This window comes from Xiphophorus maculatus, chromosome 4 (genome assembly GCF_002775205.1).
Source record: "Xiphophorus maculatus strain JP 163 A chromosome 4, X_maculatus-5.0-male, whole genome shotgun sequence".
Taxonomy (NCBI): Eukaryota; Metazoa; Chordata; class Actinopteri; order Cyprinodontiformes; family Poeciliidae; genus Xiphophorus; species Xiphophorus maculatus.
In genome coordinates this window covers 10013482-10029394 of record NC_036446.1, presented here as the reverse complement: position 1 = coordinate 10029394, position 15913 = coordinate 10013482, and the positions used below count along the sequence as shown (strand labels likewise).

The following is a 15913-nucleotide window of genomic DNA, read 5'->3' as shown; positions in this document are numbered from 1 at the left end:
GATATCTAGTACACCCTTATAGACTGCACTGGAAGTACTGGAATAACTTTTTACGAAAAACCACTATTGGATATGACTAAAGGAAGTGACAGTCACATTGTTCCATTGTTTTCTTTGTTTTTACTTTTTTTCTCATCTCCTTTTGTCATGTTGACGCCAGATCAGTTGTGATATCCGTTTTCATTTTATGTCAACACAAAGCTGCAGGTATCAAGAAACAGCTAATGTGATAGCTTTCTGGGTAAACCCAGTCCTGCTATTGTGTGGCTCCTCTAAAGCCTCTGGGGGGGGGACTGTAGCATTTGATTAGCCTTGTCTTTTCAAGTCTGCCAACAGAGAGATGCCAGAGATGTCTCTAGTCTGTAATTGTGCTATAGAGTCAGCTCATTTAACAGATGCTTGTTCCCAGCAACTTCCTTAAGACTCACCAAAGACTCTGTTTGGACTAGCTTGAACAAAATAGTTTGTTTTTTTCAGATCCTGGTTCGGATTTGGTGACTCATAAAAATACCACAGTCATTGTTTTGTGAATAATACTGGCTACCGTGTCAAGGTTATCTGAGAGAATTGCAGTAAGTGGAGAAAAGTTGTTGTGGGGATTAGGGTTGTTGTAAATGCATATTTTATTAATCGAGTAATCTATCGATTATTCTTACAAGTAATCAACTTGAACAAAAAGGTATATAAATTACAAAACTACAAGGTTGATTTTTCTCTTTTTAGAAGATAGCCTTCTAGCACATTCAGTTTGAGTAGAATACACTGCTGGGTGCACTCCTTCCTATAAAGCTAAAAGGTCCATCTAAATGTATGCCTAATTTGTTATATGCATGGGAAAAAAATAAGGTTTTTGTCTGTAGCGTACACCACTACATCATTGTGCTTTGGCTCTTTCTTCTGTTGTGCTGCTCACTACTTATGATGAAAAAGATTTTTATTCCATTACATTCTTGTTTATTGTCAGCTTGCAGGGTTAATAACAAAATGTGCAACTTAAATATGTAATTTTGTTGTAGTAAAAGAGATGTAACCCTGATGTCGCGGTTTCAACTGGTTTGTTGACAACAACTGTCCTGCAAATGAAAGGTAGACACAGTTTAGGTAATGATGAACACAGTCTGTTGTTACTGAGTGTCCAACTGTGTCTAAAAAAAAAAAAACTAAGCTGGCAATGAAGTTAATAAATTTAATAGAAGATATGACCAATCACAGCTGTGTTCTGCGCATTGACCAACTTACATTTTTTTAATGGGTGATATCAAAAGAAACAGATGGGAGAGCTAATCAGATTTTGTATTGATACATTTTTTTATCATCTTTGTCTAAAATTAGGCAAATAAAATCAAAAGTAAATTGGGAGTATTTAATGTAGTGTTCACAACATTCTAAAGACCCCTCTAAGTTTTAATGAAAGCCCTTCCCTCTTGTGGGAGTTTTAAGCCAAGAACTAGTGCTGCAGTAGCACCACTTTTTCTGCACCAAAGCTGCTGGTAGTACTACCAGTTCAAGGTTTGAACCAGCTTGGTGAAAAAAACCCCCAAAGTGAGCTACAGACGCATCCCCATAGTCAGTAACATTTGTGAGTATAAGATCTAGAAGTAGTTCTGTTTTTTGGGTTCCTTGTTGAATTTTAGCTTTTTATAGCTGCATTTTATGCCTCTTGCTTCAAATAAATAACTCCTTGTAGTTAAACTAATAAGACACATGAGAAGTCATTTGTATGAAAAAAATCAACACTATACAGCAGATAATTTTTTTTACTTTCAACCATCCAAATGCTTTGCAAGTTTTCAGAAACTATAAAGAACACGTTGATAAAGTAATTAGCAAACTGACTTGGAAACATTGCCAAAGTTTCTCAGTGAGATCACATTACCAAAAATGATTCTGGGAAGCACTTTGTAATTTTGGCACAATGTCTGTTTATGTTAAGAAATATAGCAATTTGGATTGTTCACGGATGTTGGAGATCCAAACACAAACACTTTCCTGATTGATGCCTGCTTATTTTCTGTTGTCTGTATTGCTGAAAGCACTTTGTGTGAAGTCTGTTTGTCAGACTTGGCTGGATGGTGGTTTGTGTCTTCCATTTCCCCTGATGAAATGGCCAGTTTGTTGCGATGTCTGTTACCTGTAGGTATGCGTCGTAAACAGGACAGTTGAGGTCAGTCGTGTTATGTTGCTAATGCATCCAGACTCATGTGCTCATTTGAATTGGCCTGCAGACACCACTCACACAAACAAACACACTTCTGCTAGACTTTTTCTTGAATGACTGAGTCTGTGAGCGACACTCGACACAGACTCGCAGTCTGGCCAAAACAGATCATGCTTTGTATAAGGCTATGAACACAGTTGAGTTTTCAGTATATTATCAAGTTTCTTTTCTGTACTGGAGCACTTTATTTCCCAATACAGCTTGAGAACTGGGGGACACTGGGATGACAGTTAAGTATAGAAAGTTGAGAAAATGCTGTTGTAGATTCTGGAAACCTCAGTTATTTTTAGCTTGTTATGCTGCAATTCACTAGTCTCTATTTGATTTTGGTAGTAATTGGATATCTTTATTGTTTTAAAGTTCAATATTTTCTTATAGCTTTACGTACAACTGTCAACAACCAGAGGCATCCTGATTGTAGACAAACTTGTGAATGAAAAATAAGTAAAAAGTAATGCAAGAGTAAATCCTCAGTAAACCAACAAAGATTTTTTTATTTTCGATCAAAATACACATTTTCAAAATATACAATATTGTACATTTGTTAATAATCTGAAAAACAAGTTTTCTTTAGTCTAAAGAAAGTAGCAACATTTTTAGTTTTACTTATCCTCACACAAAAGTATGAATATCCCTGACCAAGGTTTAAAGTCATGTATATTTTGCACTATAGACAATAGTGAATGTATTGCTTGATATAAGGACTCTGAAACTTAGTGCAAATTATTACTGACGCAAAGACAAACAAAGACCCACTCACATCTTCTGTTATGAGATTTGACTTCTGTGATCTAGTCAAAAGTAATACTGAGAAAATTGTCAGAAATTGTGGCCTAATATTACCTAGGGGGGGGATTGTGAACTGTCAGATAGGGCTTCTGCATGTTTTTGTTCCCGCTAACACATTTGAAATTCTACTATTACACTAGTTTAATTTTCAGAGAAACACAGATCAGGAAAATGTCCCATTCCTCATCTCTAATTTGCAAAGCATTTTAGAGTTAAACTTAAATTACAATTATTGGTGTATTGTGTTTTCTTTGTTATCTAGGAAAATAACCATTATAAAAACATTGTTGACTTGACCAGAATATTTCTTACAAATAAGAAGTCAGTGTATAGCCTTCTGTTATTTAAACCACTGGATTGGAGGTTAGTTTGGCTTGAATGAAGGAAAATAAAACACTTTATCAATGTTTTTGAATCAACTGTGCTCTCATCTGTCTAGACATCTGCTCTCGACTGTTTTTGTGTATTCTACACTACTAAAGCCTGGGTTGTCACAATAGGAATGTTTTTCCTGTGTGGGGCATGCCTTATCACAACTAGGGACAAAAGCTGAAAAACATGGATTAGGAAACAGACGGGTTTTACATTCCTAACTTTTACAGGCAGGTCAAACGTCAGTTTTGATGAATAAACCAGCAAGATATTTACTGTAAACTACCATTGTGAAGATATATTTTTTCTGTGTTCCACATTTTTTGAGCCAAGTGTCGTCTGGAAAAGATCTGTTTTGATGCAAAAGCCCAGACATTTTCCTGCCACTTGGCTGTTGACTGGTTGTATTTTTCCAGCCAGTTTGTCTTGTTGTTTTAATGCAATGCATTTATTTTTTTTTGCTCACAACTGGGATCTCTATTACACACCCTGAGAATTTGATGTTAAACGAATGGATAGAAGAAACTTTTAAGCTCTCTTCATTGATGCAACTTTTAAATAACCACTACTATAGCAGAGCTTTAGTGTCTGAAACTTTAGCACACTGCTATAACTACATGTAGATATTGTATATACTGTATATGATGGTAGCTTGCCCTGTGTGTTAACCTCAAGGCGAGGGTTAACTAGGCTCAATAAGCCACTATTATGCTTTGATTGCCTAAAACATTGCTTTGTCATCAGTTTCTAAGCACAGGTATGACTCAACTTACTCTTGGTGAAGATGTTTACATACGGAGCAGTTTACTTAGGCCCAAGGTTAATTTTATCTAGATTGCAGGATAACCCAGATTTATTGCACAAATAAAATAACGTACTCTGTCTGTGTTGTAATTTTGCAAGTTTTACATTTGAATAAAGGCTTATTTTTTCCAACTACTAGTTTATTACTGCACTTATTAATTTGCACTATTACTGTTTTCTTTTAAGTGAACATTAGTTAAACAAATCCTGCATCATGGGGTATCAATAAAATTATTTTGTACAGATCTGCAGAAACTGTAACATTATTTAACCATCGATAGGTGATCATTATCGTTTTAGTTATTGATCCAGAAATGTTGAACAATAAAAGGCTCTTGAGGTTAAGAATGTGGTGAACATGATTTAAATATTGTGCATTTATGTGACACATGTGCTTTATAAGTCTAGATTTTTAGGGTCCCGGTTAGCAAAGGTCATAGAAACAAAGACAAAATAATAGGATTAGAAAGTTATTATTGAACTGCCACATTACACACATTCCTTGTGGATTAGCACTGATAGTAGTCATACCCTCAAACTAACTAAAACATTTTCAACAGAATGTGAAGCACAGTCTGTTCCTTTGCAAATTAAATACCCTAAGCTGAATATATATTTTGGCCTATGTCATGCATCTTCTACTTTTATTCATTAAAATATAGCACTTTCACACCTAATTCTGAGTATTTTCTTTTATTAAGCTGTGGATTTTTTCAAAGGTTAGTGGAAGTGCTTACCTCACCAGAATGGAGTCCAGTAGACCAAGCTTCATAAACACAGGGACAATCTGCTGTGTCTAGTAACTTTCCACAGCTTATACTGTGGGTATCTCCTATTTTAAAACCTGATTTTCAGTACTAGTTTTATGTATTTATATTTTTGTCTTTGTTGAGGTAAAGTATAAAGGTAAAATGTAAGACAGGTGAAGAGAAGAGAGAAAGAAATGATTCACAGCAACCATGAGTTTTCCTTTGAAACAAAAATAAAAGTCAGACAAATTACATTCACTGAAAAGAAAACATTGTCATGAATTATAATTTTGGTGTCCTACACCAGTGGTCCCCAACCACCGGACAAATTGGTACTGGGCCGCGCAAGAAATAATGAACTACTTCCGGATCTTTTATTTTGAAAATCCTAAACCGGATTTTACCGGTTACATCTTGTGCGTCAACATTGAGCCAACTTGCAGCAGAATGAGTAACAAAACAATATCGGAGTACACCCCCAACTAAAAAGGTTGGGGACCGCTGTCTGTTAAAACATTTTTTTTTTTTTTTTGCAAATAAAAGCTTAAAATAATCTCGTGCATACGTTAGCCTGATTGACAAATGTAAGTGATATAGATTTTCAACAGACTTGAGCTAACCCAGATGCCTGAAGAAGTTTTGAAATAGTTATTTACTATACTACCAAATTGGAATCCAACTACAACATTTTTCTTTTTATTTGATAAATTTGAGTTCAATGCTATTAAATGCTATAAAAATATATTGGAGAATTTTAAAATCTGTCTGCAATAAAATTTTGATCATAAAACAACTACTTGTGCTAAAATGGTACAGAAAGAGAGCATTTAAATTAATAGTCTCATGTGTGCATTGATAGACTTATATCCTAAAAGACTGTGATGAATCTTTATTATTTTTTTCATCACAGTAAATACAGTGATGAAAAATGCAGTTTTTCTGCATTTTTCAAAAATCAAAACTGCATTTTTCATCACTACATTGTGATGAAATACAAAGTTTTTAGATCAGAGCCCCCTTCAAATCCAAGCTTCATCTTCTCCATTTTATAGATCTTTGGCCTTTTATTTTGGGGCTACCTCAGAAAGTTCAACCCACGTCCCATTGGACTGATCTGGGTGTTCAAACCCTCCCATACAGCTGTTACAACGTCATGCCCAGAAAATTTAAAGACTGCAGTACTTATCGAAAGTGCATGGCAGTGTAGCAAGGAGGATAAAAGCTGGAATTCATTATTTTTAAGGCGTCCGGTGGAAGGCTGTTGTACACTGCTGCGTACTCTGTGACCCATCCACGTCTCTCCGACCTTCACTATCAGTCAGGGTTGTATTTAGGAGGGCGACAGACCGGCTGCTCAAGCCTGCACCAAACTTCACACAGGGATTCAGCATAACTCTCTCTGTGGGGCCGAGGCTTTGCTTTGTAATAAATGACACCTTTCTGCCAGCCATTGCCTCATCAGAAGAGGTCAGAGGATGAGATGGAGTCCGGGGTTGGAAAGTGGGGGGGTTGTTTCAGGGAAAGAACACTCTGTGCCAGAAAATGCAGCACTGGCTTCCTCCTGCTGAGCACAAACAGCCCCTGAATGGTTGGTGAGACCATGCAGTCTGGAGGTTCTGATTGGTTTCAGAGTCAGTCAGGAGGAGGGGCTGAGGGTCATCCCCTCACAAAGAAAGACAGTATTTCTAAATATAAATCATAACAAAATCTATAGCAAATAGATGTATTTTAATACTTCCACTTGGTTCTCAACTGCTTCTAAAAACAGCCTAAGGACTTAAAAAACCTAACGAACGAATAAATAAATTTTTTTTTTTGGTGTCTAGAAAATTAGCTGTTTCATAAATCTCCCGATTGTTGAGTCACAATTGACAGGCAACACCAGCTGTGTCACCTAGCAACCCAAGCAAAGCTTCAGCATTGTTTGGTCAGTGAGTTGTACAGATGTGTGCTCTGTACAATGGCTGCTGGAAAAGACTTTGTTGTTGTTACCATCTAGAAACCACTTACTGCATTCTTGTTGGTTGTGCAGGGCGCTATCCTTCTGCTTTTCAAAGATGTGTGGTTGTATAATTGCACATCTGTTTGCAGACATTTTCACATGTGATGGTAAACTTTGAGTTGGGGGGGATGTGGCCAGTAGAAGCTTATTTGGATTGAAAGTGACAGGAGGCCCTAAAACAGCTCCTTTGAAAGGAGCTCATATTAGGCAGAACAGAGCAGACTGAAATCTCATTATCTCAGAATGAGTTTGTGCTCAAAATGTAATGACCATGTTTTGTATGACCAATACACTTATCCTAACATGTTCAAGGAAGCTTAATAGGTCACCTCACCAAGTTAACTTTTGCTCTAAATTACTATTTTGCACTAAAATAACAATCTAGAGAATTATTAGTAATTATTGGAATATATTGGTGTAAACTTTTTCTGCTTAGGAAAGTTTTTTTTCTGACTGTAGCTTGTTGCAAATAAAACTGGCCCAATTGATCTTCATTCATTAACCAACAAAATCCTTGATTTTCTATATTGTATTTCATGTTCGTATAACTAATCCAACTCCATTTGTTTTAAATAAGTCATAGTGAATAAAACTATACCACGTTAACAGGAGGCGGCAGCGTGCGTCATATCTCGTTTGTAGACTTTATTTTGTTTGAAAGGCTTGATGGAGGCAGGAAGTTGTAACCACCATTCTATCATGCAATAGCATCCTTTAAGCATCAGTTCCTACAAACTTCCCTTTGTTTAGTTTGTGTTTAAACACAGCTTGTGGCTGACCTAAAAAATTGACAATAAAAAACGATTGCTTATTAGTTCTTCCAGTTTTTTCCACGCTCCGATATGCCTCTTTCTTGCTTTATAGCTCACAGAACTGACAGACGAACAAACAGGAATAACTCCATGCTGTAATTCACTTTGTTTAATTAGCTGTTAGCTTCTCTTTGTGGCAGATAATCATAGCTGACCTGCGAGGAGTTTGAGCAGGACAGCTTATGTTTCAGCTTTTATGTTGAACCTCTTAACTGACTGATATTAGAGATGAGTGAATCCCTACCCTATGTGTTGATGTTTAAAGGGCAGTTTTAGATTTTGTTTCCCTGTAAGCCTTTCATGCTTCATTTAAACATGGTGAGCATTTACATCTGCCAATGCTTCATTTTGTGTGCCTTAATTAGTTCACCTGCCATCAATTATAATGTCCCTTTGATTTTTTTTTATTTTTATTTTTTTATTTATTTTTTGTTCAAAGGGGCGACACACTAAAGAAAGAAAATGTAAAATTGTGTCTGTGTTTTCCTTTCTCCATATCATGGTTTCCCCCAGTGTATTATTAGCCTGGTGGGCCACCAGGCTTTACTCCTCCCTTCCCAATCCTTCAGCCCCCACCAAGCTAACCTTCATATGTTTATTTTAAATATGTTTTTTTTATACCCCAGTAAGAGTGATAGGAAAGACAGATTAAGCTAGGTTTAAAATTGACACATTGAAATGGGCATGAGGGAGTGCACACCAGTTGTGCTGTCCCTGCACCTGCCTGTTGCTTTTTTATTGTTCTCAAATTTTGATGCCTGCTCTGAGTTTTTGTTTCTTTTAACATTTTTTTTAACATAAAAACAAACTGCAAAGATGTTGAAACACTGAGTTCCTTTAAACCAAGGCATCTGTTTAGAGCTGTGTTTGGTTAATAGTAAGTGGACATTAATAAACATCTTTGATATTTGCTTAATAATTTTGATGGTTGCATTTGACAAAATGTAATTCTTATTGCACGTTTCATAATTGTTTACTGTATCACTTGGGACTGCCTCATTGTTGAAATGTGCCATACAAATAAACTCAACTCGACATGTTCATGCAGAAAAGGTTTTTCTTAATAATTGAATATTCCCCCCTCTCTCTGTACTTTTTACTTCAGAGTGTCCTGAAAAGTGTGGAAGGCGAGTGTGCACAGCTGACGGTGAGTGCTGCCATCCTCAGTGTCTGGGCAGCTGCTCACTTCCGGGCGACGACACTGCATGCGCCGCATGTGTGCATTACTACCACAACGGCAGATGTGTGGCTGACTGCCCTCCAGGCACATACAGGTTCGAGGGCTGGCGTTGCATCAGTGCTGATTTTTGCTCTAAAGTGCACCTTCCAGACTTTGACATCTTCGTCATCCACGGGGGAGAATGTATGCCTGACTGTCCATCTGGGTACACGCGATCCACACCTGACAGGTAAACTGAAGCTAACCCTGCAGTGCAGTTTTTCACAATTTGTCACGTTATAGCCACAAACGTCAAATTTTTTTTTTGTGGATTTTAAGTATATGCAGTGCAGAACACAATTGTATCATGAATAAATTTAAAAAGTAAAATCTTTCTTACACTTTTAGTCACTCTGTTATTTAATACTTTGTAACAAAAAATATATTTTGTTGCGATTTCAGCTACAAGGTTTCCTCTTTACCAACTTTATGAATCTAGTAGCTAATTTATTTTTACCCGTTCTTCATAATCTAGCTGTAACTAAATATTTTTGAAAGACACACTACGGGCTATAATTTCCCCTAAAAGGGGTTTTCTTCACATTAGTTTCCTAAGTTTTGAGTGTTTGTGATCTGTGAAGTTGGAACAAAAAAATCTTAAATGAGCAGAAATAATGAGAGCTTTGGAGACTACCAAAGTGTATAGTGATGGTGTACATTTACCACCTTTCCCTTTTTACCTGCCTGTGTAACCCTCAGCATGTCGTGCACCGCCTGCGATGGCCTGTGCGATAAAGTTTGTGACGGGAAGGTCATTGACTCTGTGGATGCTGCTCAGTCTCTCAAAGGCTGCACTGTTATCAAGGGCGACCTGCAAATCACCATCCGCAGAGGCCGTAAGTACTGCAGCACCACACTTCATTTATTTTTACTTTAAGGGTTGATGTAAAAGTTATCATTGAGTTTAAATAATATACACCAATGAGATTTTCTAATTTTCAGTATAGGAAAGTTGGCAGAGAAGTTTACAAACTGGGACTCCTTTTTGAACCAATTTATGCATCGCAAAAAAACTCAATTTTTTTTAAGTTTTGAGGGAAGAATACGTTTAGTTTCCTGAATTGTTCTGCTAATTACTGAATAAGCTGCTACTAGATTCACCTGAAATAACAGAACAGGATTAGAAGCAAGTATTGCTTGTGCAATGACTTAAGTCTGAGATGCACATCCAGTCTGCAAGTAAGTGGAAAATGTCCTAAAACTTCTGTGTGTTTGTGTGTGCGCGTGTGTTTTCAGATAACATGGTGGCAGAGCTGGAGAGTTTCACAGGTTTGATCCAGAGGGTGACTGGTTATGTCCGGATCAGACATTCACACACCCTGAGCTCACTGGCGTTCCTCCGAAGTCTGAGATACATCGATGGAGAAAGCCTTCATGAGGAGTAGGACCACTCAACACACACTTAATCAAACCAGCAGAACTTTGATTTTTACCCAATAGCCTACATTTCGCATTTATTTGTTGGGAGTGGTCTGATAATTTTTTTATTACTTTGTTTTAGTCATTATAATTTTTTGTTTTTCTGGTATATGTAGATGGACAGCTTCTTTTCTGGAGTCTTCTAAAGACTTAGATTTCACGTTTTTATTACTTAGTTTTTAATTAATTGTTTTTCGTAATTGATATCAGTTATTCTGTTACACTATTATACCGTACACAACTCAGGCACTTTCAATATACAAACATGAATAAGAAACTGACATCATGTAAAAAAAAAACTGTTAGGATTCCTTAATTTGATTTAATATACAGTACAGACCAAAAGTTTGGACACACCTTTCTAATTCAATGGGTTTTCTTTATTTTCATGACTATTTATAAGGCAAGAAATCCCACTTATTAACCTGACAGGGCACACCTATGAAGTGAAAACCATTTCAGGTGACGACCTCTTGAAGCTCATCAAGAAAATGCAGATTGTGTGGAAAGCAGTAATCACAGCAAAAAGTTGCTACTTTGAAGAAACTAGAATATAAGGGGTATTTTCAGTTGTTTTACGCTTTTTTGTTTAGTGCATATTTCCACATGTGTTATTCATAGTTTTGATGCCTTCAGTGTGAATCTGCAATGTCAATAGTCATGAAAATAAAGGAAACTCATTGAATTAAAAGGTGTGTCCAAACGTTTGGTCTGTACTGTATGTACATCTTACTAGATGTCCTGAACAATTATGCATAGAGTCTTCAGCCATTTTGGAATCACAAGTGGAAACCAGAATACCTTTTCTCACATTCTCCTGTAAATAGCATATCCTGAATATGGTACAGACCCAAGTGAGGTCCACAAGTGGTTCAGAGAAGGTCCAGCTGCAGAAACCTCTGGATTTATAGGTGAAGTTATAAGATTTCCACTGTAAGCAGTAATCCAACTAGATTTACTGAAACTGTCCAATTGCAGTTTTGCTAATTACTACCTGACAACTTTTCCTTTAAGTATTTCTCTAGTTTCTGTGGAACAAACTAGAATAATTTTCTTGATCATCTGATTTTTAATGGCACATACAGTGATTGGGCATAACTTTTTCACCGCTTGCCTAATAGTACTTTGCTCCCCCCTTTTCCTATAAAAACAATCCTGGCCTGTCGAGACATGGACTCCGCTAGACCCCTGATGGTAAGCTGTGGTATCTGGCACCAAGATGTTAGCAAGCAAATCCTTTAATTCCTGTAAGTTGTTAGGTGGCTTCTCCTGGGACCTGTTTGTCCGGCATATTCCACAGATGCTTGATTGGATTAAGATCTGGGAAAGTTGGAGGGAAAGTCAAAGTGTTGTGCTTCTTAAAGCATTCCTAACCTTTTTTTTTTTTTTTTTTTTGGCTACTGAAAAAGCAAACAGCCATTTGAAAATACAATTTTCATGAAATGAAACAATATTTAGAAATGATTCATACAGTGTATAATTATTTTTGGATTCTGACTAGATCTGCAACAATTAGTAATTGATTATTCTTATGATTAATCGCATGAAAAATTGCTACATTCTGCAAACTTTTCATTTAACCATTTATCATATTGGAAATAATTAGTGATGCATATAACCAAATAATTCAACTCCTTTTTTAAATAAGGAAACAGATTTTTCATTGCCTAAAATGCAGCAACATAGTGAATTTGAACTAGGCAAAGTTAAAACTATGCCACTTGAGGAGCATAGTTTTATTTACAAAGAAGTTTTTATCTTAAATGCAAAATATATATATATTGTTTTGACCAGTTCTGGATATGTTACAGCCTACTGTAACACATCCTTTTTTTGAACCTGTATACTAGAGTTATCTATTAATCTATTACTAAATTAGTTGACAATTATTTCAATTCTATTCATCATGATTAATTGGAATAGTCATTTCAGCCCTAATCCTGATTTATATCCTGCACAGCTTGACTGAAATACTGACATTTTTCAGAAGGAAATATAAGGGAGGAACACAAAGCGAAATACAAAATCTTTTTGTATCTGATGATGTGGCTGTGGTTTCTCATTTTAAACTCAGGAGAAAACTGGAGAAAATATGAAGCAACAGTGACATTGCCAAGAACTGGTCGTTCTTTAAAAATTCAAACAATAAGAAAAAAAACGGCAACATTAGAGATGCAGTACATGTGACAGCACTGGGCTCTGGAATAGAGAGGCAAGACGGAAACCTTTAATTGCAAATAAAAATATCCAAGCCATTATAAATTGTGCAAAAATAATTTTAAGGTCTCTCAAATGCTTGTAGATTATATTGTAGTCTAAGTAAATCAAGGTTGAACCTTTTGGCCATGATTCCGTTTAGCATAAACACAGCAATAGACTTAGAGAAGCATCATGTTTAAGATACTTTTTCTTAAGCTGGATTTGTCTTTACCCAGGTTTTCTCTGGTCCACTTGTTTAGTCATCACAGTTTGATCCAAACTCCCTCAAATCCTCCACTTCTCTGCTTGTAGGACAGAGTTTGAAGGCAGAATTTTCACTTGTTCTAACAAGTGGTATGAGTGTGTTATTCACTTTGCATGGTGGTAGTCATACTGTTTTGCCTGATTGTACAGTCTGCACAGTCCTTGAATCCAGCATAATCTCCAGCAGTGCCTGGAAAGGTTCTTAAGGTCGTGGTGAGGCCTTCACCCCTCCTTCATCTGTTTGTCTTTTGAGTTCACTGGAGTCCAACTGTCCCAAGGTCCACATTACACTCATTCCTTGATGTTTGGATGTTACCCAGTGATTCATAAATTCCTGTCTGGTTTAATAAAATGACTTACTAGGTGATTTTGTCTGTTTGCAATAAACTTCCAACTTAAAAAAGGTATATTTGAAGAGTTAAAAAAAGAAAAAAGGAGAGTTTGCTTTCAGTCTGGCACGATTCATTACAAGCACAAATTTAGAGTGAAGCACCATGTTACTGACTTGCATTCCCTATCTTGTTTATCTGGTTTGTCCCTCCAGCATGTATGCCTTCTCAGCATTCGACAACCAGCAGCTCCAGTATCTTTGGGACTGGAAGCAGCACAACCTAACCATAAAAGTGGGCAAGCTGTTCTTCCGAGCCAACCCGAAGCTGTGTATGTCCGAGATCCGCAAGATGTGGGACAAGACGGGCGTCCGGGGCCGCTTTGAAGAGAGAGACTTCCGAAACAATGGCGACAGAGCCAGCTGTAAGAGTCGAAACGAACTTCCGTCCAAAAACCACAAACATTTAAATTGCTATGTCCAGTTTACTCTAGTTTAGGAGCAGTTTTCAAACACCTCCTATGTACTCATTCCCCCTCTGCACCATATGTCAGGGTTTAGAGCGACATACTCTTTGCAAGACTAATTGCAGCTTACTTTAGATTGAAGTGCTTTAGGTGAGCTTGTCTTACTATTTGCTGCCCTCCTAGGTGAAAGCACCATCCTGCGGTTTACATCCAACACCACCAGTGACAAGAGGATCAAGCTGACATGGCAGCGCTACCGACCTCCTGATTATAGAGACCTCATCAGCTTTATAGTCTACTACAAGGAGGCGTGAGTTGCTCACTGCTGTTTTAACCCAACTTAAAGTACGACTCGGTGCAGGAAAAAAATGTTGAACAAACCCGCTTTGATTAGTTCTAGAGCAAAAGTTTAATTCTTCTCTGGATATGTTGAATTTCTGCCGCTTTGGGCAATTAACTGAAGATTATGAATTGACCGATCCTCTTTGTAGGCCGTTCCAGAACATCACAGAGTTTGAAGGGCAGGATGGTTGCGGTTCCAACAGCTGGAACATGGTGGATGTGGAACTGAGGCCAGATAAGGAAAAGGACCCTGGTGTTCTTCTTTCCGGCCTGAAACCCTGGACACAATACGCCATTTTTGTCAAAGCTATCACCCTCATGGTGGAAGACAAACACATGCCCGGTGCCAAGAGCAAAGTGGTCTACATCCGCACCAGCCCTGCTGGTAGGAACGATTATTTCATACCTTTTTATGCCCAATCATTAGGTTTGCGAGGAATGTATGTCTGTATTTTTAGTCATTTTGTAAAATATGTGTCATTTACAATTGGAGCCAAATTCATGCCTTAATGAAAGAGATTAATTACAAAATTTGTAAAAACTAAAAATTGCAATAACTAAAGCATTGGCACTGAAACAATAATATTTTTGTACATTTTCAGTTTATCTTCATCAGTATCTCAGATTTTTTACTACAGTTTCCCTCCACTTAACTTTCCATACCATGGCCATGACATTTCAATATAGAAACTGCCTTTTTTATTGATCTTGTGTAACTATGTGATTTGTGAGAAGCTGTATTTCACATTTTTGTTATCTATAAGCCATATTCATTAAAATATATACACTTTATTATGACATTCTAATTTACTGAGATGCATATTATTTCTGTTATTCCACACTCTTGTATGGCACACCACTGTAATTGGATACCCTCTCATTTTTTATAGGCTTGTTTCTTTCATTTTCTTTGAGCGATTACTGCCCTCTGGTGACCCCCAGACTGCACTACAGCCTAATCTTGAGCCATTTTCATGTCAATTAACACCCAGAGAGTGTAGTTATGGGAATAGGCGGCTAACAGTCCTAATCATATAATTGCGATGCCGTAAAGCCTAGCCTAAGACTGAATCCACCTGGGATTAGGTGTAACAGTACAACAAATCATCACAACTTACAGATCACCCCATTTCTGGTTCTAACCTGAAAAAAAAACTCCTGCAGAAGGTAAACAGATATTCTTTTTGCATGGGATATTTTTTAGAGACATTACAGCTTCTTGTCAGAAACTTATTCAAACACATTTTCGGAGATGAGTGAAGGATCTTTGAAATAAACACAGCTGCAACTCAAAGGCAATGAGCAGCATATTGATTTACAGATCTATAATTCAATTAGATGAGACGGAGGACTGCATAAAATAAATCCAGCTGCAGTGTAAAGACATAGCAGTGCTGTGATGTCAGAAAAACACAGCTGCCCTGGCAGCCTGAAGGAGAGCGCTTTCCCTACAGTTCCTCAAGTTGTGCTTTTCTTCTATCAGCGCCCTCCATGCCTCAGGATGTGCGGGCCTACTCTAACTCCTCCACGCAGCTGATGGTCCGCTGGTCGCCCCCTGTCTCACCCAACGGAAATCAGACTTACTACTGGGTGAAGTGGCAGCAACAAGCTGAAGACAAGGAACTGTACCAGCATAACTACTGCTCTAAAGGTAGCTGTTTACCGTAAGGCTTTCTGCTGAATGCAACTCGATGGGACACTCAAACTTCTCTCTCCTTCCATCAGAGCTAAAGATCCCAATTAGGATTGCTGCCACTGGAGACAAAGAAGAGGATACAAAGCCCACTAAACCAGATCCTGATGGAGCAGATAAGGGTCCTTGCTGCCCCTGCCCCAAATCGCCTGAAGCCCTGGAGGCTGAAGCTGCCGATGCCTCCTACCGAAAAGTCTTTGAAAACTTCCTACACAACACCATTTTTACACCGAGGT

At 37.5% G+C, this 15913-nt stretch overlaps 1 protein-coding gene across 1 annotated transcript in view; it reads left to right on the top strand.

Annotated features, from left to right (window-relative positions):
* Window positions 1–15913, top strand: part of LOC102235279 (insulin-like growth factor 1 receptor) — a 52734-nt gene that overhangs the window by 24096 nt on the left and 12725 nt on the right. The window contains exons 3-10 of the mRNA XM_023332383.1: window positions 8852–9155; window positions 9665–9801; window positions 10202–10346; window positions 13392–13600; window positions 13826–13952; window positions 14134–14369; window positions 15468–15635; window positions 15710–15911. Coding sequence (XP_023188151.1) covers window positions 8852–9155; window positions 9665–9801; window positions 10202–10346; window positions 13392–13600; window positions 13826–13952; window positions 14134–14369; window positions 15468–15635; window positions 15710–15911 — 1528 coding nt within the window. The remainder of the gene's footprint in view (window positions 1–8851; window positions 9156–9664; window positions 9802–10201; window positions 10347–13391; window positions 13601–13825; window positions 13953–14133; window positions 14370–15467; window positions 15636–15709; window positions 15912–15913) is intronic.